At 38.8% G+C, this 26253-nt stretch overlaps 2 protein-coding genes across 3 annotated transcripts in view; one reads left to right on the top strand and one right to left on the bottom strand.

Annotated features, from left to right (window-relative positions):
• The window catches only part of cops7a (COP9 constitutive photomorphogenic homolog subunit 7A), a 35380-nt gene extending 34132 nt beyond the window's left edge, over positions 1-1248 (top strand). For both annotated transcript variants that reach the window (XM_048542198.2, XM_048542197.2), the window contains exon 7: positions 829-1248. In XM_048542198.2, coding sequence (XP_048398155.1) covers positions 829-987 — 159 coding nt within the window. In that variant the 3' untranslated portion in view covers positions 988-1248. The remainder of the gene's footprint in view (positions 1-828) is intronic.
• Positions 1249-20382: 19134 nt separating this feature from the next.
• Positions 20383-22824, bottom strand: nppc (natriuretic peptide C). The gene is made up of 3 exons (XM_059650894.1): positions 22632-22824; positions 21797-22080; positions 20383-21295 (listed from the first exon to the last, which is right to left on the bottom strand). Exons 1-2 carry the CDS (start codon positions 22719-22721, stop codon positions 21817-21819), a joined length of 354 nt encoding a protein of 117 aa, XP_059506877.1. The 5' UTR covers positions 22722-22824; the 3' UTR covers positions 20383-21295; positions 21797-21816.
• Between the last annotated feature and the right edge of the window lie 3429 nt (positions 22825-26253).

Raw genomic sequence — 26253 nt, 5'->3', positions numbered from 1 at the left:
TTTTTTTTTACTTTAAGCAATTGCTATTAAGCTAGCTTTTAATTTCAGATGTTTTTAAAATAGACTTCAGATTTTGTCACCTACCATGGGGTAATTCAAATCCATTTCCCCAGAGCATTTAACCTGGGCTCTGGATTACTAGTCTAGTGACATTGCTTTTCCACATGGTGAAAACTGTCGTGGAGAGGTAATGTTGTTCCAATTCACTACTTTATTCCCTGCCTTAAAATGAGTCCTAAGGATTATAGGGCCTTGGAGCATCACCTGAGATCAGGAAAATGGCACTGTAAATGCAAATCTTTCTTCTTTTTCACTTTTAAATTATTGTTTTATGCCATTTTGGGTTCTCAAACCTAACACATTTGATGCCCATAACCGAGCAAATCTGAAGAACAGTAGTTGCTGCAAAGACAAAAGTAATCTGATACACAGGCTGTGTGTAAAAAGCTCAAGTTTTTTTAATTCCACAAAAATCCCAAATAATTTTGTCTTGTAAGTGACCAGTACTTGCATTGTTTCTTCCCCAATGTAGTTGCTTCATTGTGGTAATATCTTCAGTTATAATTGCTGTTAGAAATTTAAAATATAGCTGAACAGCAAAGGGAAGATAGTAGGGATTTGACCAAGGCAGTTACTATGAGGTGGGACAAGTACGTAACAGTCTGATACACTTAAACATTACAAGTATGCATGAATAGTTATGTAGTTGGCTTGGCAGACTTATTGGATTTATTAAATGACATTTAAAAGTCAGAGCTGTGTATCATGACTCTGTTCTCCAACAACAATTACATGAATATTGATGGCTGAGATTTTTTTACTTTTAAGGTGGCAAACATAAAGAAGACATTGAAGGCAACAGCATCTACCTCGACACAAGATCCTGATCAGCATCCAATGGATCGTGACACTCCACAGCTTGTTGAACAGCGTCCATCCACAAAGAAATTGTCAAAATCTAAAAGTTTATCATCTAGCCGTCATTAGAAGAATAAGTTGGCAGAATTATTCCAATGCTTATGGGGAAGCTGGAACTGAGAAGAAATGGGAATACAATGAACTGAGCAACGGTTCTCCTAAATGGCACGTGGAAAGAAATTTGAACAACATTTTGTGCAAATGAAATTTTTGTTTTTGTAATACACAGATTTTATAATAATAGCCAACTACTGCATCATCCTTTCCCATTAAAAGGTACTGGTTGCAAACTGACTTCTGAAGTAATAAAGGATTTTTATATTGCATAAATTCATATTTGTTCAGTATTCCCTACAGTGGCTGATAATAAATCTGTTGGTGCAGAATAACTTTTGTGATAGAATGAAGTCACTTTAAAAGTAACTATAGTTAGTTAGTCTTTTGATTTAGCATTCTGTCGAATGAGGTAATAAAGGGTTGCATGTAACTCATACAAATTCTTTGCTCCATAAATCTGGTGTTCAATAATCTCAAACTGAGGCTTTCCAAAGAACCAATGGATTTGAAATATAATTGCTTAAGAATATATAAAGAGATGAAAACAGTACTTGGTCCTTAGATGCAATTAATTGTTTATTACACATCAGTTTTAAAAAGGAAGGAGCAACATGGATTTCCATTTGAAAATTCCATTTCAAAACAAAGTTTGGTCAACACGAAATTGGAATAATGACATTGGATGGAATTATGTTTTAAGAATTTAAGGGTGTACTAGTTGCATGATTTTATGAATGGGCAATCTGTTAGTTGTACTCAAATGACTACATTTACCCAATGAAAAACAAAAGCACATCTCTAAATCTGGTGCAATGTTTGAGACAGCAGTCTAGAAATTAATTTCTAAAGCATCATATCTGGCAGCATTACAAAGCATTTATCCCACTTGCTAGATGACTATTCAATCACCTGTTGTGTCTTTTGAGCTGTTTAGGATATGAGGGCAGTCGAAGGAGAGGATGGTTATGTTCCCTTTGAGTGCTAAAATAACTTGTACTAGTACTATCCTGATGATACAGTCAAACCATTTACTGTGACACTGGATTCAAATCCTTACTTATGGAAGTCCAATGTACAAATGTACATGATACGCCATAGATCAAGGTGCAGTTTTAACACCGAGCCTGAACCCATACAGCTGAAAGATTCCTACACCTTGCACGTGGTTTTTAGTAATGGTTACTGGTGCGAAGTTCTGTGTTGGTTTCCTGAAGTCTTCAAAGCCACTTCAGAATAGCTTCCATTAGCACCAGATTATGGGATAATAAAATTGGAGAAACCAATTTTTACAAAGAGAGCAGCAAGTGAATAGAGAGATGCAAGGTGCAGCAATCCAGTAATACTTTAAAATTGCATTTCGTAGCTTTTTCCATGACTTGAATGTCTCAAATCACTTTACAGTGAATGAAATGAAGTGTACCTACTGTTGTAAAATCTCAAATCCAACTAATTTCTGCTCAACAAACTCCTCCAAACAGTGATGGTCAAATAAAACTTTCTTATGTTGATTTGAATGAGTAAGATTGATCAGAGCTAATAGCGGTGTTTCCTTCATGATGACAGCAATAACTGCAACATACTATATTGGCTTTTAAACTCTAAATTGTCTAGAGGTTTGAAAAACATTATGTAAAAAGAAATTATTCTTCTATTTGCATTCACTCTTAAAGCATATAATCCTATAAAAGCACTATACAGTGTTTACGTTGCAAGGACTGCAGCAATTCAAGAAGACAACAGGTAGTGGTTTTTGTTTTGTTTGTCTGTGGGATGTGGACATTGCTGGCTGGCTAGCATTGTTTGCCCATTCCGAGTTGCAGTTGAGAAGGTGGTGGTGAGCTCCCTTCTTGAACTGCTACAGATCACCTGCTGTGGGTTGACCTACAATGTCATTAGGGAGTAAATTCCAGGATTTTTGACTCCACGACAGTGAAGGAATGGCAATATATTTCCAAGTCAGGATGGTGAGTGGCTTGGAAGGTAACTTGAAGATGGTGGTGTTCCCATATTTCTGATGCTCTGTTCTTCTGGATGGAAGTGGCCATGGGATTGGAAGGTGTGTCTGAAGATCTTTGGTAAACTTTTGCGAAGTGCATCTTTTAGTTAGTACACACTACTGAACGTTGGTGATGGAGGGTCTGGATGCTTGAGGATGTAATGCCAATTAAGTGGGCTACACTATCTCCTGGATGGTGTCAAGCTTCTTGAGTGTTGTTGCAGCTGCACCCATCCAGGCAAGTGGGGCATATTCCAGTCACTGTCCTGACTTATGTCTTGTAGATGGTGGTTAGGCTTTGGGAAGTCAGGAGGTGATTTATTCGCTGCAGTATTCCTAGCTTTTGACCAGCCCCTGCAGCTACTATATTTTGTGGTGAACCCAGTTGAGTTTCTGGTCAAATGATAACCCCCAGGAAGTTGATTAGATTCCCTACAGTGTGGAAACAGGCCCATTGGCCCAACAAGACCACACCGCCCCTTGAAGCATCCCACCCAGGCCCATCCCCCTATAATCCACAAACCCCTGAACACTATGGGCAATTTATCATGGCCAATCCACCTAGCCTGCACATCTTTGGACTGTGGGAGGAAACCGGAGCACCCGGACAAAACCCACGCAGACACTGGGAGACTGTGCAAACTCCACACACAGTCGCCCCAGGCTGGAATCGAACCTGGGTCCCTGGTGCTGTGAGGCTGCAGTGCTAGCCACTGTGCCGCCCTATAATGGGGCATTCAGCGATGCTAACACTGGAATGCCAAGGGATAGTGATTGGATTGGCTCTTATTGCTGATGGTCATAGCCTGGCATTTGTATAACAACTTGTCAGTTGTCAGCCCAAGCCTGGATATTGTCCAGATCTTGTTGCAATTTAAAAATGGACTGCTTGGGAAAAGAAGTATTTTCAATCTATTTTGTATCAATGTCAAAGTTGAAGATTTTGATGACAATAATATTTCTCCATGTAGCAAGGTATACATCAGAGCACGATTGACAGTGCATTAATGAAAAACTCCTAAATAAGGCAGCTAAAAACTGCTGTATGTAATACATTTGTAATCTTCATAAAATGTGAGAGACTAGGGATTGTTAACCAAAGTAGTTTAACTTGCATTGTGAAATTGAGGTAGTTTGTTACTAAGATTTTTCTTATAATTGGATCCTTATGCACCAGGTCAGTGAGAATTATTCAAGAGAATTCAGTGGATTCAACCAGATGAATCATGACCTCTACCACCTAGAACAAGAAGGGCAGCAGACGCATGAGAATACCACCTGCAAGTTCCCACCCTCAACAAAGTCTCACACCGTCCTATCTTTGTTCCTTTGTTATCGCACAATCATTATCCTGGAATTCTGTCCCTAACAGCATTGTGGTGTCTCTACACCCCTAATGACTTGGAGCAGTTTAACACTGCCACTCCAGCGTGGTTATGGATGGGTATTAAATATTCATCATGCCAGTGATGCCCATGTCCCAGGAATGAAGAAAACTTCTTTGTTTTTCCTTTGTATGAGGAATTGGGTGCAGCTTAATTCAGAAAGATGTGATATACAGTAGTTACATTTTGGGGGAAAAAATACCCACTTTTGTGAAATAAAATGTCACTAAATCATTCTTAAACATAATTTTACTACTGCCAAGGCTTCTATAGCTTTGGTTCCATGTACAGGCTTTCCCTTTATGCCTCTAAAAATAGTGTATAAGCCTTCGTTTGGTATCGTAAATGGCTCGGTATTATTTTCTGGTGCAATTCTGTATTAAATGACTCCAGTGGTGCGAATGTTTTCAAATAATTGTGATCCCCAAACGGTCACCAGGTGACTTAGTTTCTTGTAGTAGAGAAGCTTACCATACCAAGTGCATCAAAAGTCCTGACAAAATTTCTGCAGAATGCCTTTTGTAGCAATGGCATTTTATACAGACTAATATGACATAGTAAATCTTTCCACTTATGGGTTGAGCCAGGAATTGGTGGTAGAAGACTGTTGGTTTGGAAATAATATTGTTACTACAAACTGGCACCAATGCTAATTCCAGTTATTCAGAAGAAATTGGATTCATTGCTTGTACAACAGAAAGTTAACAAAATAAGAATTTGGAATACAGAATATTTAGAAACAGACTGGTCAAATTGGATTCTTAAAACGGGTCTCCAAAACCGAGGAAACTGCTTATATTTGGTCTGTCAATTTTAAACAAAATATTCATGGAATAGGTTTATCAGTGACAAAACCAGTAACTGCTGCCCATCCCTTGCTGAAGGTGATGGTCAGCAGCCTCCTTAAACCACTGCAGTCTTTGAAGGGACGTTAGAGAGTTGGTTCCGGTATTTTAATTCATATTTATTTTCTAAACTTTTTTTGTGGAAACAACTTCGGCTGCTGTGGAGTAAGTGGGCTTTTGAACCATCTCTGGTAATAACACATAATTATAGTAAGAGCAAATTACAGTAGATGCTGGAATATGTACTGACAACATATTCGTGCTAGAAGTCACAGCAGGTCAGGCAGCATCCGTGGAATGAGAGAACAAACTAACATTTCAAGTCTAGACTACTCATCGGAGGTCTGAAGAGTCAACCAAGCATTAGCTTGCTGTCCAACGAACCTGCCTGACCCACTGATTTTTCAGCTTTTTCTTTTAGTTTTCAATAATTATGGTAACATTAAGTTATTCAAAATATTCCATCTTAAAATAAGAAAGATTCTGGAAATCTGAGAATGAGCCTCAGCTCATGAAATGCCACCTGGATGATTTGTTTCTCAACAGCCATTGCTTGACCTACGGAGTAGTATTAGTTTTGTTTTCCAAAACTAATTGCAAGATAGTTTCAAAATTTAATGGAACAGATTAATTTTGAGCCACTAGAGGGAAGCAAACATCATGTTTTCCTGTTCTTCATACTAGTTAGATTAAATTTGTTGAGATAATGCAAAGGATTTGGCATAATTTTCATGTAGATATATCTTTTATTGACTCCATCTAATGGTACTTTTTTAAATTTTGTGATATGTGATTTCTATTACCATTTAGACCTTTTCTAGACCCAACTTTTGTTTCTTTGTTTGTTCCATTATTACGCTCTTTTTAGCTTTGGAACCATTAACCCTCTTGTTATTTAATTTTTGTCTACTTTCAACCTATAAAAGAGCTGCCTTTTGTTCTTTCCTCGCATCCCATTTCCCTACCTGTGCAATTGCTTTTTGAGAAAAAAAATTTTCACCAGTTATTATAAGAGGTTGCTAATGTGAAGTATTAACTTTGTTCTTCTCACAGATGTTCCCCTACCAGCTGAATATTTTTAAAATACGGACTTTTTATTTTAACAATTAGTGGGATTTTATCGCAATGAGAACTTTTTTGCACAAATAGAAGGTTAGTTGTTGTAAAGGAGTCAATTCTAATTTCCTTGGGTGGTAATAAATACTGTTCTGTGAGAGCTGGAGCCACTTGACTGAAAACAGCATGAATAGAAACTGCAAAACAAAGGAAGGCAACAAGCACAGGAGCCAGAGAATGAAGTTGATCAGACCACCTATAACAGATTATAATGCCATGAGGGCAGAGAGTTTTGTTTTCAAACAACTTTTTTTCTGAATTGAATAGTGGTGGATTTTAAAACGGATGGTATCAACCATAGAATGAGCAAGTTGGCTACTTCTAAAATTTTCATCAATTACCATGGCAAAAGCTAACCTATTGTTTTCAAGAAACACAGTTTCCGGTTTGAATATTTTAAACAAAACAATACAACAACATATAGATGAGATGAACTGCAGATGCTGGAGAATCTGAGATAACAAAGTGTAGAGCTGGATGAACACAGCAGGCCAAGCAGCATCAGAGGAGTAGGAAGGCTGATGTTTCCCCTCCCACCTCAAGCCCCACCCCCACCACCTACCTATTAACCTCACCCTGCCCCCTTGACCTGTCTGTCATCCCTGGACTGACCTATCCCCTCCCTAACTCCTCTACTGGCTCCATCCCGGCCTCTTTGACCGGTCTGTCTCCTCGCCCCCTATCTTCTCTATCCATCTTCTATCTGCCTCCCCCTCGCTCCCTATTTATTTCAGAACCTCCTTCCCCTCCCCCATTTCTGAAGAAGGGTCTAGGCCCGAAAGGTCAGCTTTCCTGCTCCTCTGATGCTGCTTGGCCTGCTGTGTTCATCCAGCTCTACAACTTGTTACCTCAAAATATAGATGCGATGCCTGCTTCAGCTGATTCTGAACAATGGAGACCAATGAAACTTGAGGGACTTGGTGCTAAAGACTCCACAGATACCTGCCACAAAACAATATCCGTCCTGCCCAAGGCACCAAACCCCATCTCATTAACTGAGGGACTAAGCTAGAATTGCCTTGGTTTGAATTGCCTTTCATTGTAATTTTTTTCTTATTTCATTCTCAGTAAAGCCAAAAGAGCGAGCAGCTCCGATCTTAGATAGCACTTGTCTCTAATTGTACTCCCTCAAAGGAATCTTTCATTTCACCTGCAAAATGAACCCATTCTTCAGTCACAGCTGCTGCCCATAATTCAACCCTGTCAGAGTTCCTGCAAAGAGACTTCCGTGCGTAACCAACTCCAAGGCATGTTGTTGTCTTGTATTCTTTATATTCACAGGCTCTACAAACAAGATTTGGGAGAGCAGACTACTTCCTTAAAAGGAAAAAGAAAGTAAAAGATTTTTTTTTAATTCCTGTGATGTACAGGAGAGGAAAGATTTTAAATAATTCAGTTCACCTCCCCTTGTCCATGACAACCCCTCTACCTTTTAAAAAAGGCAGGCAGGGCCCAGATATTTTATTTCTATTCCTTGTAGATTCAATATTTATCAGTAAAGGAAGGAGACCAGGAGATAAACGAAATGGGGAAATACCAAAATTGGCAGGGCTATTTGGACTCCTTTCTGAATTCAACAAGTACCACTTTAGCTGGATTAAACACTGTATCCTGCATTGTGTGAATCAAGAATTTTAAGTGAGCATAAACACACATGAAGTTTAAAGAAGGTGTATAGAACTGTCAAGCTGTGAATTTATTTAAATAACCTGATCTTTAAACTTTGAAAACACATAGCCTGCCTGCCTCTGAGTTGAAACACAAATGGTTCTAGCAGTTTCAGTAGCTGTTGGTTGGTATAAACCCTAGTGCTACTGCTTCAACATAATCTCTGCTTGACTGCTTTCTACAATTTATCATTATTACAATAGTCAGACTAAAAATTCAAAGTTTACTCAAATCATTAAGTAAAGCTGTCTTAATTGGCCTTGAGTAATAATTATTTGTTTTGTAAGGAATCAAGTGCTTGAAGGAATCTATATCTATTGAATGGGTTTTCATTACCTTTTTTTATCTAAGTATCTATTCAAGGCTACATTTAAAAATATTTTATTTCTAGCATGTTTCCTGTGGCCTGGTACTTGTCGTACTAGATGAGTTGACATGGGGGACATTTTGGGAAAAGATGATGTATATGTAATAAAAACCAAAAGAACTACAGATGCTATAAATCAGGAACAAAAACAAAGTTGCTGGAAAAGCTCAGCAGGCCTGGCAGCATCTGTGGTATACATGCATCTGAGTTGGTATGGAGTTTTAAGGGAACAGCTGAGAATTAGGAGTTGGGATAGTTGGCATAGGGACTGTTTTAAAAAGTAATGGACACAATTATCAGTACACGAGTATTGGATGAGGATTCAGGGATGTGTGGAATGAGGCTTAAATGATTCAATGTATAAGAAAAAATCAGGCGAAACTTTGTTAACCAATTTGATCTCAGTAATCGGCACCACCTCCCTCTCCGTGATTCCTCTGATCTGCGTCCTGACCTAATGGACCTAATTCCTTTTACTCCCCTCCCACCCCCAGTCTTGGAACAGAGATCCTACCATGCAATGCACTTTTTTGTAAGCTGGGTTTTGAGAGAGATGCATGCAGCTGGCTTCTTGTTGTAAGGGAAAATTTGCTAGATGTTTACATTAGGTATTTCTTGCTGGAAAAACAAATCACGCTTTGTTAAAAATGTTTGTCTTGCATTCCTCAGGACAATTTGCAAGAAATACCAAAAATAAGGGATTATCACATTTATACTGTATGAGAGGACAGCGTTGCTTGGTTGACCAGATACTCTGTTTGGAAGACACATTGCCATTGAGAACACACCAGTTAATAATGACTGGCAGATAACTGCCAAACTTCTAGCAAATTTTAAATAAGTCAGGGTATGCTGATTGATCAAGGAATTGCCCTGAGAAATGAACCAGAAAATGACTGCCACCCTCTAAAACACCTTCTCGATGTGTATCCCAATTTCATTCTTGATGTTTTCTTTTAAAAATAACTGACCATCCCGATGAACAATGTAAGGTGTTCACTATCAAAAATACTTTGTCCATTATTTATCTTTTCAACTCTGCAAAGGATGTTCAGAGCAAAATGTGCTTTGTTCTTCAGAAGGAAATTGTCTAGTCCTGGACAATATAAGTGTATTCTGTAAATTGTCTTAAAGAATATTTTGATATTTCTTTAATCTTAGTTTATTTCCCTATGCAGCACCAGATCAGTAAGTTATAACTTTGTTTCTCAGTGAAGGAATTTTGTCAGATAATACAGTGACACTAGCTCCTATATCAAGCTTGAATTGAGTTGGATGTCCCTTGACCTTTAAGTGCACTGTCATATCTGGTTCATATGAGTTGTCTGTTTCCCTTGGGAATGGCTGTGGTATTTCTTTTAATGGAAGTATATCATCTGAAGATACATATTCTAATGAAAGTCTGTCTTGGGAGTCATTTTGTTCTTTTGGTGTTTGGACCAAAGTTTGACTTATTTGTTGACATTATTGTGTCTGTTGCGTGAGGATTGTTTCTGGTTTTTCACATTTTGTGAAAATATCAATAATCTTACGAAAATGATATTTTTAGTATAGAGCTGAACATTACTTTTTTGTTTGTATTTTTCTTTGCTCCACATCACGGACAAAAGCTCCTGACATCCAAAGATTTGAATACACTGCATTAATTTTTCATGTTGTTGTTTTGAGTGTTTGTACTTTATGATGTTGATAGGTTTCAATAGTCTTTTGGGATAAAGTTATTTTTCTGTTCTCTGGATTTTCAGTGGAGTTCCAGATCTCGGCTTCTACCACGATCTGGATTGCCTTTTCCAGGTAAGATGTTTGATTGTAAAAGATTTGAAAGAAAGAAATTAATCAGAAACTCTGACAATACAGTCACCAATTAGTCCTGTTGTAAATCTCCATTTTCAGAAGATTCAGATAATGTATAAAGATCATTGATGGAGTTATCAACAGATACTTGGAGAAACTGTATATCTTGAATGAATCTTATTCTTTCCATAACACAACCTGGTCTTAAACTAAAATAGTTATTTGATATTTTTAAGGTAGTATCAAAGTTATCAGTATTTTCTTTAGCATTTTGTCTGTTAATTACATGGTCTGCGCATGGTACCATAGAACAAAGCAGTGGTTTAATGTTTTCTGCTTCTAAATTTGTGTAGGCTTAAAATGATTCAGTATCTCATGAATTGTTTGTTCCATGTTGGTTAACATAATTCTCTGTCTGATATCTTGAATTTGCTTGGACATGTAAGAATTTTCTCTTTTTTTGTTTTAAATTAAATTGCTCCCTTTAAATTTAAAAAAATTTTTAAACATTAATTAATTTTTTTTCCTTTGGTTTTGTGATGCATTTTGGAAGGGCAAATCAGCGCAGCACTTGTACACTTAACTGTACGGTCTTGAGGTGTGTTGCTGAACAAAGAGACCTTTTTTGAGTGCAGGTGAATGTTCCTTGAAATTGGAGTCGCAGGTACATAGATGGTGATGAAGGTATTTGGTACACTTCCCTTTATTGGTCAGTGCGTAGCATTTAGGAGTTGGGGTTGGGGAGGGTGTGGTGGTCATGTTGTGCTGTACAGGCATCGGTTCAGCCATTTGAGCATTGCATGCAAATTTGGTCTCCCTGTTATAGGAAGGATGCTGTGAAACTAAAAAGGGTCAAAAAGATTAAGGAGGATGTTGCCAAGTTTGGAGGGCTTGAGCTGTTGGGAGAGGGTGAATAGGCTGATGCTATTTTCCCTGGAGAGTCAGAGGCTGAGGGGTGACCGTATAGAGATGGATGAGGGGCATGGATAGGGTAAATAGGCAAGGGTTGGGGAGTTCAAAACTAGAGGGCATAGGATTAAAATGAGAGGGGAATGATTTAAAAGAGACCTAAGGGGCAACTTCTTCGAGCAGAGGGTGGTGTGTGCATGGAATGAGCTGCCAGAGAAAGTGGAGAAGATTGGTGCAAATACAACATTTTAAAGGCATCAGGATAGGAATATGAATAAGAAGGAGTTAGCAGGATATGGGCCAAACGTTGGCAAATGTGACTAGATTTATAAAGGATTTCTGGTTGGTATGGACGAGTTGCACCGAAGGCTATGTTTCTGTGCTGTATATCTCTTGGACTCTGATTCTAAAGGTCTGAGCAATGAAGGTAAGCATGCTAAATGTGGCCTTAGCCACCTTGTGATCCACATTTCAAGGAATTATGTACCTGCGCCTCTAGGCCTCTCCATTTTACAGCACTACACAGGACCTTACCATTAATTGTATAAGCCCTGTCTTCATTTATTTTTCTAAAATGCAATATCTCACATTTATCTAAATTATCTAAACTCCACTCGCCACTCCTCAGTTGTATCAATCACTAAGAAGTCTCACCAATGAAATGGAACTGTATAGACCTGGCATTGCCCCAGACACCAGAAAAGACAGCTTTGCTGACCATGCAAGGACCTCCTTACTAACATCTGGGGGCTAGTGCAAAAACTGGGAGAGCTGTCACATTGACTTGTCAAGCAACAGCCTGACATATCATATTCATGGATTACTATGTTCCAGATCCACAATTACCATCTCTGACACAGTGGTATACAGTCAAGAGGAGTTGACCTGAAACTCTTCAACATCGACTGTAGACCTCAGGAAGATTCATAGCATCAGCTCAAACATTGGCAAGGAAGCCTCCTGCTGGTTACTATATACTGCCTTCGTTAGCTGGTGATTTAGTAATCCTCATTAACCAGCTATAGAGGAAGCAGTGAGGGTGGCAAGGGCGCATGATGCACTCTGGGTGGGGGATGTTAACACCCACTATCAAGAGTGCCTTGATGACAACACTACTGATGAAGCTGGTCAGTAGCCTAAAGAACATTGCTGCAGGCATAATCTAGCTGCTGGCAGTGAGAGAGCCAGTACAAAAGAGAATGATACTTTATCCTCAATAACCTGCCTCCTGCAGATGCATATAATCCATGACCGTATCAGTAAGGGTGATGATAAAGGTCATAGAATCCCTCCAGTGTAGAAACGGGCCATTTGGCCCAGCAAGTCCACACCAACTCTGAAGAGAATGCCAGCCCAGACTCATCCTCCTACCCTACATTTCCCCATGGCTAATCCACCCAACCTAAACATCCCTGAACACTGTGGGCAATTTAGCATGGCCAATCCGCCTAAGCTGCACGTATTTGGTCTGTGGGAGGAAACCGGAGCACCCACAGGCAGAATGTGTAAACTCCTTACAGAGAGTCGCCCGAAGCTGGAATTGAAGCAGGGTCCCCAGCGCTGTGAGGCAACAGTGCTAACCGCTGAGCCCCTGTGTCACTCATGTTGAGAATACCCTCCAGCATGTTGAGTGGCAGTATTATCCTACAAAATGGAACAGACTTCAAACAGATTTAGCAACTTAACACCTAACGAATGCCTGGTCTTGTAAGCCATCACCAGCAGAAGAGTTGTTCTTCAGTGCAATCTGCAAACTGGTGGCTTGGCATATCCCTCCACTGAACCATTACCATCATGCCAGGGGATGAACCCTGGGTCAATGGAGAGTGTTGGAGAGCACGCCAGGTGTAGCATCAGGCATACGTTAGAATGAGGTGTTAAAGTGGTGACGGTACCAAACAGGACTACTTATACGCCAACCGCATAAGCAGCAAAAAATAGATAACGTGAAGTTATCCCACAACTAACAGATCAGATGTAGTCCTGTTGTATCAAGCTGTGAATGATGGTAGATAATTAAATAACTCACTGGACGAGGAGGGTTCCACAAATATCCCCGTCTGCAATGATGGAGAGCCCAGCATATCAGTGCAAAAGATGAGGCTGAAGCGTTCACAGCAATCTTTAGCCAGAAGTGGATAATCCATCTCAGCCTCCTCCAGTGGTTCCCAGCAATAGAGATACAGGTTTTCAGCCAATTCAATTCACTCCACATGATGGCAAGAAACGTCTGCAGATACTGAATACAGCAATGATATGGGCTTTGACAAATTTTTAGCAATAGTGCTGAAGATTGTGCTCCAGAGCTTGCTGTATCTACCCCCCCCCCCCCAAAACCCAGCCAAACTGTTTGAGATAGCTGTGATAATAGGAACTGCAGATGCTGGAGAATCCAAGAAAACAAGGTGTGGAACTGGATGAACACAGCAGGCCAAACAGCATCTTAGGAGCAGGAAAGCTGATGTTTCGGGCCTAGACCCTTCATCAGAAATCTCATCATTTCTGATGAATAGTCTAGGCCCGAAACGTCAGCTTTCCTGCACCTAAGATGCCGCTTGGTCTTCTGTGTTCATCCATCTCCACACCTTGTTATCTCTGTTTCAGATAGCTACAAGATGCAACTGTACCATTTAGTGTGGATAATTATCCATGTATGTTCTCTTCGCAAAAAGCAGGACAAATCCAACCTGGACAATTACTGTCCCATCAATCTCCTATCACTTGTCAGTGACATGATGGCAGGTGTCATTAACAGTGCTATCAAGCAGCATCTACTCAGCAATAACCTGCTCAGTGACACCCAGTTCAAGTTTGGCCAGGACCACTCAACTCCTGACCTCATTACAGCCTTAGTTCAAACATGGATAAAGGAGCTTAGTTCCAGGGATGAGGTGTAAGTGTTTGTCCTGGACATAAAGGTCACATTTGACCAAGTGTGTGGCCTCAAAGAGCTTGGCAAAACTGTAATCAATGTGAATTGGGGGCAAACTGTCTAATGTTTGGAGTCATACCTAGGAAGGTATCATCATACATAGGAAGATGAGTATGGTTGTTGGAGGTCAGTTATTGCAGCCCCAAGGCCTTTTCTGCAAGTGCTCCTCAGCATAGTGTTGTAGGTCCAATAATCTTTGAAGTAGCTAGTGACGTTCAAGGTGTTACCGTCTCTGAATCCTCCACTATCAACATCCTGGGGCTTATCATTGACCAGAAAGTCAACTGGACTCGTTATATGTATACTACAAGTGGCTACAAGAACAGGTCAGACGGTAGGAATGCTGCAGTCAGTACTCACCTCCAAATTCCCCAAACTATATCCACAGTCTACAAGGCACAAGTCAGGAGCGTGATGGAACGCTCCCCATTTCCCTGGATGGGTGCAAATCCAACAACACTCAAGAAATTTGACACTCAAGACAAAGCAGACCACTTAATTGGCCCCACATCGATAAGCATCCACTCCTTCCATCATCGACACTGAGTAACAGCAGTGTGTATTGTCTACAAGATACCCTGCAAAAATTCACCAACGATCCTTTGACAGCACTTTCCAAACCCACAACCACTTCCCTGTAGAAGGACAAAGGAATAGACACATGGGAACACCCACCACCTGCAAGTTCCCCTTCAAGGCGTTCACTATCATGACCTGGAAATATATTGCCATTCTCCACTGTTGGTGGGTCAAAATCCTGTCCTGAAAGCATTATGGGTCGACCTACAACATGTGGACTCTCAGTTCAAGAAGGCAACTCCCCACCACCACCTCAACAACAACTAGGGTTGGGTCATAAATATTGGCCCAGACAATGACTGCCACATCCTGTCAGTGATTTAAAAAATAAAGTTTCTCCACTAGTAACATTCTCAAAAAACTCCCAATAAATTTGTGAAACATGATTCTCCTATATAAATTCATGTTAACTCTGCCTAATCTGTTCAAATTTACTAAGTTTTTTTAAAAAAGTATTTTCTCAGAAAAAGATCAGTTTTCATGTTTGAAAGTAAAGGAGAATGGCGGTCTTGGAGGTACTGTGTGAAAGGGCATCCTGGCCAATTAAATGAATAGTTCCAAGGTGCTAATGTGTTTTCCTCGAAGTAGCCAAGTTGCAGTTCAAGGTGTTATTAATTTTTCAGTTGGAAAAGGAGCTCTAGAAAACGACACCATCAGGACAGTAATGACCCAAGGGAGAAAGGGTTCATAAAAATATACCTGCCAATGATAATCATATCTGTAAAACTTGAAGGTGTTGGATAGAATTCCTGACCAACCCTGCATGAATAGAGAACAGCATATTGAGGGCCTTTAACTGTGTTTCAAATAAAAAAAACAAAAGAACTATGGATGTTGGAAATCAGAAACAAAAAATGAAATTGCTGGAAAAACTCATCGGATCTGACTGCATCTGTGGACAGAAATCAATATTAACATTTCGGGTCCAGTAACCCTTCTTCAGAACTTGTGGTTCAACATTTGTGCATGGTGTAAATGCTTGATCTTGTGTATGATGTACCTTTTTGTTGTGTCAACTACTTTAAAGTGAAATTTTCTCATTTAATTGTAATATAATTTACATTGATTGTGATTTGTGCTAAAGTAAAGGTTACAAAAAGTGAAATCTCATTGATAATTTCTTCACTGAGGTCATTTGGTAAAATTTGTTACTTTGGTTTACCATTCCCCACAGGATTGTTATTTCATTCAACAAGGCATAACTTTTCCAAGGATATTTGTAATAAGATAATTCAAGTTTGAATTTGATTTCTAAGATTTTGGCCTGCAAATACTCTAATGGGTACTCTTTACAGAGGAATACGTATGATTGACAACGTCTTCTAAATTGCCACTTCTAACTGCATATGGAGTTTTGCAATGTAACAGTAGTGAATGCTGACAGCTTTTCTGATAACCACATAATCCAAGCCATTATCTGCTCATTATTGCATTACTATTTGTCAGAATCACATTTCCTACATCACAAGTGCCTGTGTTTCAAAAGCACATAATTGACTGTGAAGTGCTTTGGGACATGTGGGCTCATGAAAGGCACAATATGAATCTTTCTTTGGATATCACTGCTTTTTCAGGAAATATTCATAATAAGAATATTCACCCAAACCATTTTCATTCCGCAGTTGAAGTTCACAATGATATTTTTGACAATTGAAAGGCAATAATTGTATAGTCCTTTGTATAATTGGAATTCACATGCCGTACCAATGATGATGATTGGAATCCATGAGGGGTGAATAGGCAATCTTTTTCCTTGATTGAGACACAAATCTCTTCATTTTTAAACTTAGTTTTCTTTCACTTAAATAATGTTGTATTCACAGCAGCTTCACACTTCTCAAAATTTGTGATAACACTACTCTTTAAAAACCTATTGTGGAATTCGATGCATTTACAACAAAGGAAACTGATCCCATTTTAGAACAAAATCATTAACACACTTGTTTTCAATTTATTGCAGAAGTGAATGGAAATTTTAAACAAAGTGAGTTCAGGTTATCTTAAACAAGGTTTTGTTTGGAGTATCGGAGGTTGAGAGGCAACTTGATAGAAGATTATAAAGTACTGGGAGGTATAGATAATGGTGGTTGTCTTTTCCTTAGGATGAGGGATTTCAAGACTAGGGGGCATGTTTTTAAGGTGAGACAGAGATTTGAAACAGACATGAGAGTCAATTTTTTTTATGCAGATGGTCATTTGTGTGTGAAATGAACTTCCTGAGAAAGTGGTGGTTGCTGGTACAATTACTATGTTTAAAAGTCATTTGGAAAGATGTATGAATAGGAAAGATTTGAAGGGATATGGGTGAGAAGGAGGCAGAGCATTAAATGGATGCTGTGGGAGAGGTCACAAGGGAGACACAAAGGGAACAGTTTTCAGGACAACATTTCTTACTATATACGAGGAACGGAAAACTCCATTTAATCCGTAAAAGGCATGACTTGCTGTTGTTTAGTATCATCAACATGTAAGTATGTACACTGTTGATAAAGACAATATCGTCAAAAGTAATATTTTTGACTAAACTGACTTATGAGTTACCAACAAAAAAGTTTCATCTAAGTGAATTAGTACCTGAAATAGTTTTAACCAGAAAAGGACAATATGCTTATCTGAAAGGTCTATCTAATTAGCAATTAATTATGACTGATTTAAACAATGGAACATAGAAAGTTTTCCCCTTTCAGAAAATGCCTTGTTTCCACCCATGATGGGGAGGTGCCACCGTTGGACTGGGGTGGACAAGATCAGAAATCACACAACACCAGGTTATAGCCCAACAGGCTTATTTGAAAACACAAGCTTTCAGAGCCTTAGTCTTCCTCCAGGTGTTAGTGAGAGAGGTAGTATCAGACACTGAATTTATATGTAGAAGATCAAAGGGTCACACCACTGATGAGCATGTACTAAGAAAACCTAAGATACCGTTAAATTTTTAATCAGTTAAAAAGTTTTAATTGATGAATATGTATATGTAAATCCCTGAATTCCTTTGAAGTCACTGTCCTGAGAGAATTAAAAGTTTTATTAGTATAAAGAAGAGGTGACATTTTAGGTCAGACAATGTATGTTAGATATGAGCAGAGATAATGGGAACTGCAGATGCTGGAGAATCCAAGATAACAAAGTGTGAAGCTGGATGAACACAGCAGGCCAAGCAGCATGTCAGGAGCACAAAAGCTGACATTTCGGGCCTAGACCCTTCATCAGAAAGTTTCATTTGTTTTAAGATTGTTAGTTTACACAAGGAATGACACATTAATATAAAAAAAAGTACTGCAGATGCTAAAGATCTGAAATAAAAACTGTACCTGCTCGTGTAGTTCAGCAGGTCTGTTAGTATCTGTGGAGTGAGAAACAAACTCTTCTTGCCACAGATTCTGCCAGACCTCTTGAGTTCCTCCAGCACATTCCATTTTTATTAATGAATGAGATAGTAAGCCCTGCCTGCAGGATAACTTCAATACAGAAATCTGTTTCTGGATCTTTATACTCGGTCTTAAAATGAAATCAAGTGTTCAAAAGAGATGTTTCTTCTGCTTACTATAATCACGACATTTATGAAATTTGTCACATTAAATATATCAAATGTGAAAAACTGATGTATGTGAATTATTCGTGTTTGCTGTAAAATGTTCTGTCTTACTGATTGAGATAAGATATGGCATTCTATGTGCTCTCCAGCAAACACATTATAAACCACACAAAAAAATTGTCAAATGTGAACTTTGGTAATTTGGCAGAAAATAAAAATGAGAGTCCCAGCGTGTAGGAGAAACCTTCTACTTATGAAACTTACTGTCAAATTAATTTTAAAAATGCAGAAAACCTTTAATGTACTATTACCCACTAGTAGGGCCTGTCACAAATGTCAGTTGTGTGGCTTCTTATTCAGCTAATGATCAAAAATAGCAAATTTCGATGAGGTAATAAATATATCTTTCAATTTAAGGTTTCCTAATGGGCAATAACCTTTATCTTTGGTTGAATACCCTAAACTGGATGCATCCTCATACCCTAATAGTATCTTTAATTTAATGAAGCTCTTTTTATAATGTGCCTAAGTTAATATTTGTAAGAATGTATACTGTATTACAGTATTCAGAAAGTGTCATGATATGTTTTGGGAACATTATTGTGTTACTGGAAATTGGTGAAACTTGTCATGTTTTATTTTCACAGGTTTTTTTGATAATGCCGACAATAGATCCATGGAGGACAGTTAACAGATGGCAAACTGCCAATTGAATTGTGTGATTTGAAATGGAACATTAATATAGCATGTGATTTGAATTGTAATGATGTCAGGATTTTTATTTCATTGTGCAACAGAGAAATAGCATAGTTAGCCTATGGGTCTTAAATAACAAATTAGCTTCATATAATTTAAATTAGATCTGGAAATACACGACCAAAAAGTCAGAATGTGGCATGTCTTGTAAATGCATGTAATATTTTGTGAAGCTATGATAATACATTTTAAAATTTATAATGGTGTGTACATTGAAGTATAAAAGTCTTTATATCATTGATAAAATTTATGATACACATAGAAAAATGCTGCTATGCTGATCACTTACTTCAGTTTTAAATATAGTTTTTTCTGCCTTGATGAAGAATGTGGGATTTTCATTACAAGAACCCTTCTTGCGCTAATTCAATTTTTCTTGGGAAAAAATGGGCATCTGTGCTCTCATACATAGAAAAACTATATCGCTTATAAGACATAATAGCTCTATGCAAATAGGAGGAATTGTTGTTCCAGGAACTGTAAATTGAATCTGTTCTCTCGACTTATAGATATTATAAGCAGAAATAGCATGTATAACTCCAAAACGCATCTTAAAGAAAAAGTTTAAAGTGTTTCTGCCATATATTTTTTCTGTAAAATTGGTTAATGCACTTCTGTGTTTGCCCATATGCATAAATATAAATCAGGATGTGTACCTTGTATTTCGCTTCTTTTTTTTAATTAATTGCATGTTAAATTTGATGTCTTACGGCGAGGAAACGATGGGTGCAGATTTGAAACAAAAAGTGCTTAAAGTATCATTCAAAAATTACACAAAACGTGGTAATGCCATAAACTCCACTGAGATTATCAAGTCAACTCATTTGCAAAGTTCTTACAATAAGATTTCATTTTGAACCAAAAACAAAGAATGCTGGAGATCACAACGGGTCGGGCAGTATCGGTGCTGAATAGTCTGGACTTTCGAGTCATGTAGAATCGAAACGTCAGCCTGCTTTCTGTCCAGGGATGCTGCTGTGATCTCCAGCATTGTTTTCAGTTCCTATTCCAGCACTGCAGTAATTTACTCCTTCATTTAGAACTACTCGATTAACAAATTCGAAACGTAAGAACCCTGGTGGAATTTATTCCCCCGTGTAATGTTGCTGTATTGAATACCTGCTTTGTATCGTCTCATTACGGGCAACCCTGTACAATTATTTTGCCTTGAATACGGATTTGTTTTAACAGCCTGCTGCTGGCGATACGTGTCGTGTTTTTTTTTGCTTCTATTAACCTCTGGTCAGTTTAGCTTTTATTTTCTGGTTTCAACCTAATTCAAAGAGCTGCCCTCGCCCCTCTCTGTGGATACATCCAGCCTGGCTTGAACTAGACTCAGCCTCCTGGTATATAGTTCGTAACATCGAAAAGGCGTTGCAATTTTGAAGTTTACCTCTTAATTCACAAGAATATACAGATGGGTTGGGGGGGGGGGGTGGAATAATGTTAGGACTTGAGTGTAGGGAAGGTTGTCAGATGTAAAGTAGTTTTCCAACTAAACACCCTTCTCGATTGTTACCTTAAATCGTGGAAAATAAATTTATTAATAGTCCTTCCATTTGATCAATATTAGAAAAAGATGTAATTTCGGAACATTCGAACGAGCTCTCCCCTCAAAATTGTTTAGAAATGTCTGATTCAGTCCTAGCCTATGTCAAACAGCGTTGTAATTATAATCATTATTGTTGTTGCCCAGAAAGCTGCCCTGGACGAAAAGCTGAATCATGTAGAGAGGGTGGGTGGGAAACGGTCATCAGACCGAACCTGGTGTTCAGTGAAGTTATCATCTCACTATTTTGAAGAAAGCGCGCTCAGTAATACCGACTGTCGAACAACGGCAAATCTGTTAATATATTTAGAGCAGAATCAGATGCAAAGGAAAGAAAGGAACGAGGGCCAAGTTTCTCTACAAACAGTTCTGCTTGTATGGAAACAAATGCTAAAAACATCGCGCTGAATTTGAACACGCGCAGCAAAACACAACAACAAACTATCACCGTGGAGTATTTTCATGTATTGCACGGATTGTAATAAATAAGGAGGCTTCTCAGACTTTTGTGAAATGCAATTTAACACGTAACCAGCTATTAAGACAAATGTTACAAACTTTGTATTTCTTTCTGCTGCAATTCACCCTCTCTTCAGTTTGTTACATAAATAAGATTTGTTTTATAAATATCTCTCTTTATAAACATATAAATAGTTTAAACATAAATACATTTGTGCAGAAATGAAATTATCAATTCATAATAGCGACAATTTACAGCTGCATTAGTTCCTACAACGTTTTCCTTCGCGTTCTTTTCCAGTAAAGTTGCTGATGATGCGGTTCGTCGTACCGACAATACGTATTGGCATCGTTTTCTTATTAAACGGTACTTTTACGGAGACAATAAGACGCACAAGTAGTTTTCAGAGCCCATCATCAGCGCGGTATCCTGTGAAGAGAAATATCTTGTTAGTATGGCCGTGTGAGTGACTCCAGTTAACTGGGCCCTGTCTAAGGGGATATGTTTCGATTAAGTTCAGATCCAAACAACAGCTCCACCTAAAATGGACGAGAATACACAACAAAACGTGCATTTCAACTTCCACTCCGTTACGACCTATAGGTTAGATTTTGGAAACTTACTAGTGAACAAAAACTGTCGAAAACTGTCGCAATATGACTAAAACGCTTTACGTTTCCCTGTTGCAATCACTGTTTAAAGTAAATTGAATCTGAAAACAAAATCCTGGATTTCTTTGTTGCAAAATTAAGTCAGTGTCGTGTCTAGTTGCAGCTGCTGTAGACAGCATGCAGTAGACACTAACAGTAAATATGCCGTGGAATGCAATAGGAACGGACGAGAGGACTTCCTTTTAGTGTTGGCGTGAATGTGAACTACCAGCAAAAAACGAAACAAAATGTGTTTTGTTTTGTTCCAGTGAGTACTTACCGTCGCTAGGTGTCGCAGATCTAACAACCCAGACCGCTCATGGCTCCTATTCTGTCCAGCTTGCGTCCGAAACAGCCCTTGGACGACCCTTTCTTATTGATTCCTCGGAACTTCCTGGGATTGTTGTAGTCGTTAAAAAGCCGCCGAGCCCAGGTCCTCTTTGACCTGGTGTCGGGGCTAAGGTCCCGTAAAAACCGGACCTTGGGATTCACAACTGCAGGGACATCTCTTTCCTCTGAGGAAGGGTACTCAGACAATTCTTCACCTAATAAATGTGCAAGGTCCTGTAAAGGGAAGCGGAAATAGACAATACATTAACTCAACGTTTGTGTAAAGTAGTTCAATGACCTTGCTTACGATAATAAAATGGTTAACAGTATTCCATTTATGTACTTACATTATATCTGAAATTTTCACCAAGACAGTTAGAATTAATCGTGAGATCACATAATACCAGTTAACCAGCATTCATCAATGTAACATGGCAATTCACAAATAAGTATTCACATGCAATTCAATAACTGTTATAAAGGTTGATATAATTGAAGAATTGCATCTGTCTTAAAAACAAATTGCGTAAAAACAAATTGCATTGTCTTTTCCGGATGCTACTATTTGTAAACTTTTTTATAGTTGATTAACACTGAACATGCAAATTATTAGTTTCACTACTGTTCAAAATTAAAAGACAGCGAAAACAGGCAACACGTTTCTAACAAACACGCAGTTACTCTTTCCAGCCAGTTTAGTGGTATAGTGTTGGATTACACAAACACTTTTGCATGCTCCCCAATCCGGATCGCCCATGACGTCTTCACAATTATCATCAACTTACTGACTGTGAGCGAAACAGGGGGGTTGCTGTCGTCCTTGTGGGCAAAAGAGCCAAGAATAGTCCAGAAACTAACATCCAGGAGATGTTCATTCTCGTTTGGTTAGATTGCCAATACGCCTAGACAGAATGAAATGAAAATTTGTTGGTTACGTTCTGAGTTCTGCCTGCCTGTAGATCAACGCTCGTCTGCTGGTTTCTCGGCTCCTTTCAATCATTTTATAATGTGAAATTACGTCACCACGCGTCTCTTTTTGGAACTTACTAAGGCCAGAGGAAGGAAAACCCAGCCTTTTCTTCTTCCTTTGCTATTTTAGATCATCATCTTCCCCCTGCTGCTTCAGTGCAAATTGCTGCCTTTAAAAATTGCAAGCTTTAATGATTCTCCAACAGTGGGTCTATGAGTAAATAATTAAATAGTGGCATCAAGCCAATGGAAACATTGACTATTTTATACGAAGAAGAAAGAATGGGCGGATGGATTGACAAACCATTTATTCACATATACATATATATAAAATACCGTACACGAAGAGGATTTTACTTTGATTATGACTTTCTCCCTTTACTTCAGCAAACGACATACATATACGAAGCAGAATTTCCAAAATTGTCGTCCCATCCCCATATTGAGTTGCTTATATCTTGGCACGGGAAGCTTAATAAACCCAATAATGGAGAGATCGTTGGGTGGCTTCGACATACGTGGAATGAATCAGAAATCACAGGTTCCTTTGACAGCTTTATTGTCTGATTTCTATTCCCACGCCACAGTAGCTCAGATGTGGGCAGAACAATGTGCAAGAACTGCAATAAACAATTCTGGCTACAAACCGTACTAATATTTTTCGGGTTCTTGATGCAATCTGTACTATTTACCAATTACCACCAAAATCTTTTGAACAATGAAACAGTGACACCGTAAGGCAATACAATTGTAAGTGAATTTATTTTAATATAGACATAATCATCTGATGTACATTCATGCAGCAAAATGTAAAGCTGAACACAGATTTGGAGTTTAGGTATGCAAACCACATAGGGAGTGGTCTGGGTCCCATGGTTGAAAAAAAGTCTGAAAGATTTTCACTTTTCACTAAAGTAATAACTTACACAATCGGTAACGGGGCCGAAAAGGTTTAGATCACTAAAGCATACTGCACAAACCGACGCATCTTATTTCTGAAACTGGAAGTAACCGTTAATGGCTTGAAAATGTCCGCTATAATGGGAGGATTCTCTTTATTCGTTAGTATTCTTTAGTAAAAGTTGCATTTGAGCAAACAGAATTATCTGTGTCATACAACAGGAGGAATGAATGATTTCATGAGATTTTACAGAGCAATCGTGCTGATATAGTCTGTAATACAAGTTGCCACAGATAACGTAATATGAAGACACACTGCAAACCTCAGTGATTATTAATGTTCCCTTTACGAATAGTTTGATCTTGGCTTTGAGGCAATTCGCTGCTTCTATCTCAAAAGAACAGCTGTACAAAACTCTGGCGCGGCCGCACTTGGAGTATTCCGTACAGCTCTGGTCACCGCATTATAAGAAGGATGTGGAAGCTTTGGAAAGGGTGCAGAGGAGATTTACTAGGATGTTGCCTGGTATGGAGGGCAGGTCTTACGAGGAAAGGCTGAGGGACTTGAGGCTGTTTTCATTAGAGAGAAGAAGGTTGAGAGGTGACTTAACTGAAACATATAAAATAATCAGAGGGTTAGATAGGGTGGATAGGGAGAGCCTTTTTCCTAGGATAGTGACGGCGAGCACGAGGGGGCATAGCTTTAAATTGAGGGGTGAAAGACATAGGACAGATGTCAGAGGTAGTTTCTTTACTCAGAGAGTAGTAAGGGAATGGAACGCTTTGCCTGCAACGGTAGTAGATTCGCCAACTTTAGGTACATTTAAGTCGTCATTGGATAAGCATATGGACGTACATGGGATAGTGTAGGTTAGGTGGGCTTGAGATCGGTATGACGGGTCGGCACAACATCGAGGGCCGAAGGGCCTGTACTGTGCTGTAATGTTCTATGTTCTAACAGCCTCCTAAGAATGGGGACAAATGATGATCTCATTTATTACACCACCAATAATTTATGTAAATATTCGCAAAAAATCATTCAATGATGGGAAATAAATGTTTGTCAGTTTTAATTACTCAAAAAACGGCGCCCGCTTTCAATTAAAATGTAGGGCAGTAAAACCATTGTTCCAGAGCTGAGGTTATATAACTGAAGGGTTTGCTCTGCCTATTGTAAATCATCGCGCATCAAATATTCCACACCTTATCAATGTGTTACTTGCGAGATAGATTTTTAAGAACGACAGAAGTTTAAATTGGAACATTTTGAAATGTAGACCTATAGATATCAGTGTCCAGATACATCAAGTCGTTTCTCCGTCAATTATTTGTCCGTCGTTGTTCTCTCTTGGAGGGATGTGAAAAATTGAGGCCCGTTCCATTCGTCGGCAGAACAGGCATTTTATCAAAGATTCTCAGCGGGAAGAATGCGCTGCAATGAATTTTGAGTGCAATGTCTCTGAACTGCCTCTTTCACATTCAATCAACAAAAATGCTAATAGGACTGATATTCTCTCATCAACTTGCGCTGTATAGCTATGTGTTAATGGTAGTCAGATCGCCTGGACTTGTCAGAAGACATTTTCCTGTCTGTCGCTATATTTCTGTGCTTTATGACTCTATATATTCGGATGATCTTCATTAAATTAAAATTTGAAAGAAGTCACTTTCAATATTTCACTGCATTTCTCTGCGAAATCTCTTTTTGTTGAGAGAACTCGTCGGAACTCCGTTCTATCCTGGCTATCAATGGTTTGTCGGGTATATATGTGTGTGCTCGGAAGTTACTGTCACGTCCGGCTCTGAATTGGGGGCTTTCAAACTACGATCCATAAACCATGTTACCCCACCAGCTGCCTGTAACCTTAACTCAGACATACTTTATTCCAGGACGGACCACTTTAATGTTATGGGCACCGGGTTTTTGAAAGCGTTGTTCTTAATGCACCCATCTCACTGGAACAAAGCTAAACTAGAATACTGACATTTCTTCAGATGATCAATCTAACAACTGGAGTCTCAGTCGGAAGTAAGTACCCAATACGGCCAAGCTTTAGTCAAGTTTATAATATTGGAATCAGTTTTCCGTTTAGGAAGTTCAGAAACAGTTGAATCATTAAGTGCGTGACTAATAGAAATACGGAGAATGCTGGAGAAACTCACCTGTGAAGAGAAAAACTGAGTTAAACTTTTCGGGTCCGATATGGCTTCTTCACGACTGTGATTAACTCTTGAAACTGTCGCTTAAAAGAAGTGATTACTTACACCCTAACTGATAAAAAGACGCCTTTCATACAAATGTTTGACAAAGCTCAGTTTGTGGTATTGTGAGAAGATCTGAGTATTCCGAAGTGTGCCAACTATCAACATTTGAACGGGATGGAAGTGACTTGTCGCAAGTGTTTAGGTCAACGTTTTCTGTTAGAATTCACGCTCCGCAGTGGATTTTCGCGTTGGGAGCCTATAGTAACGTGTTAGTCGCAATGCTTACCATGCTCAGCTGCTTTTCTTATTTCATTGCTTTCTCAACATTATTGT

This window comes from Stegostoma tigrinum, chromosome 14 (assembly GCF_030684315.1).
Source record: "Stegostoma tigrinum isolate sSteTig4 chromosome 14, sSteTig4.hap1, whole genome shotgun sequence".
NCBI classification, from domain to species: domain Eukaryota; kingdom Metazoa; phylum Chordata; class Chondrichthyes; order Orectolobiformes; family Stegostomatidae; genus Stegostoma; species Stegostoma tigrinum.
Note: the sequence above shows the minus strand (reverse complement) of the source record. Positions and strands in the feature narration are given on the sequence as shown.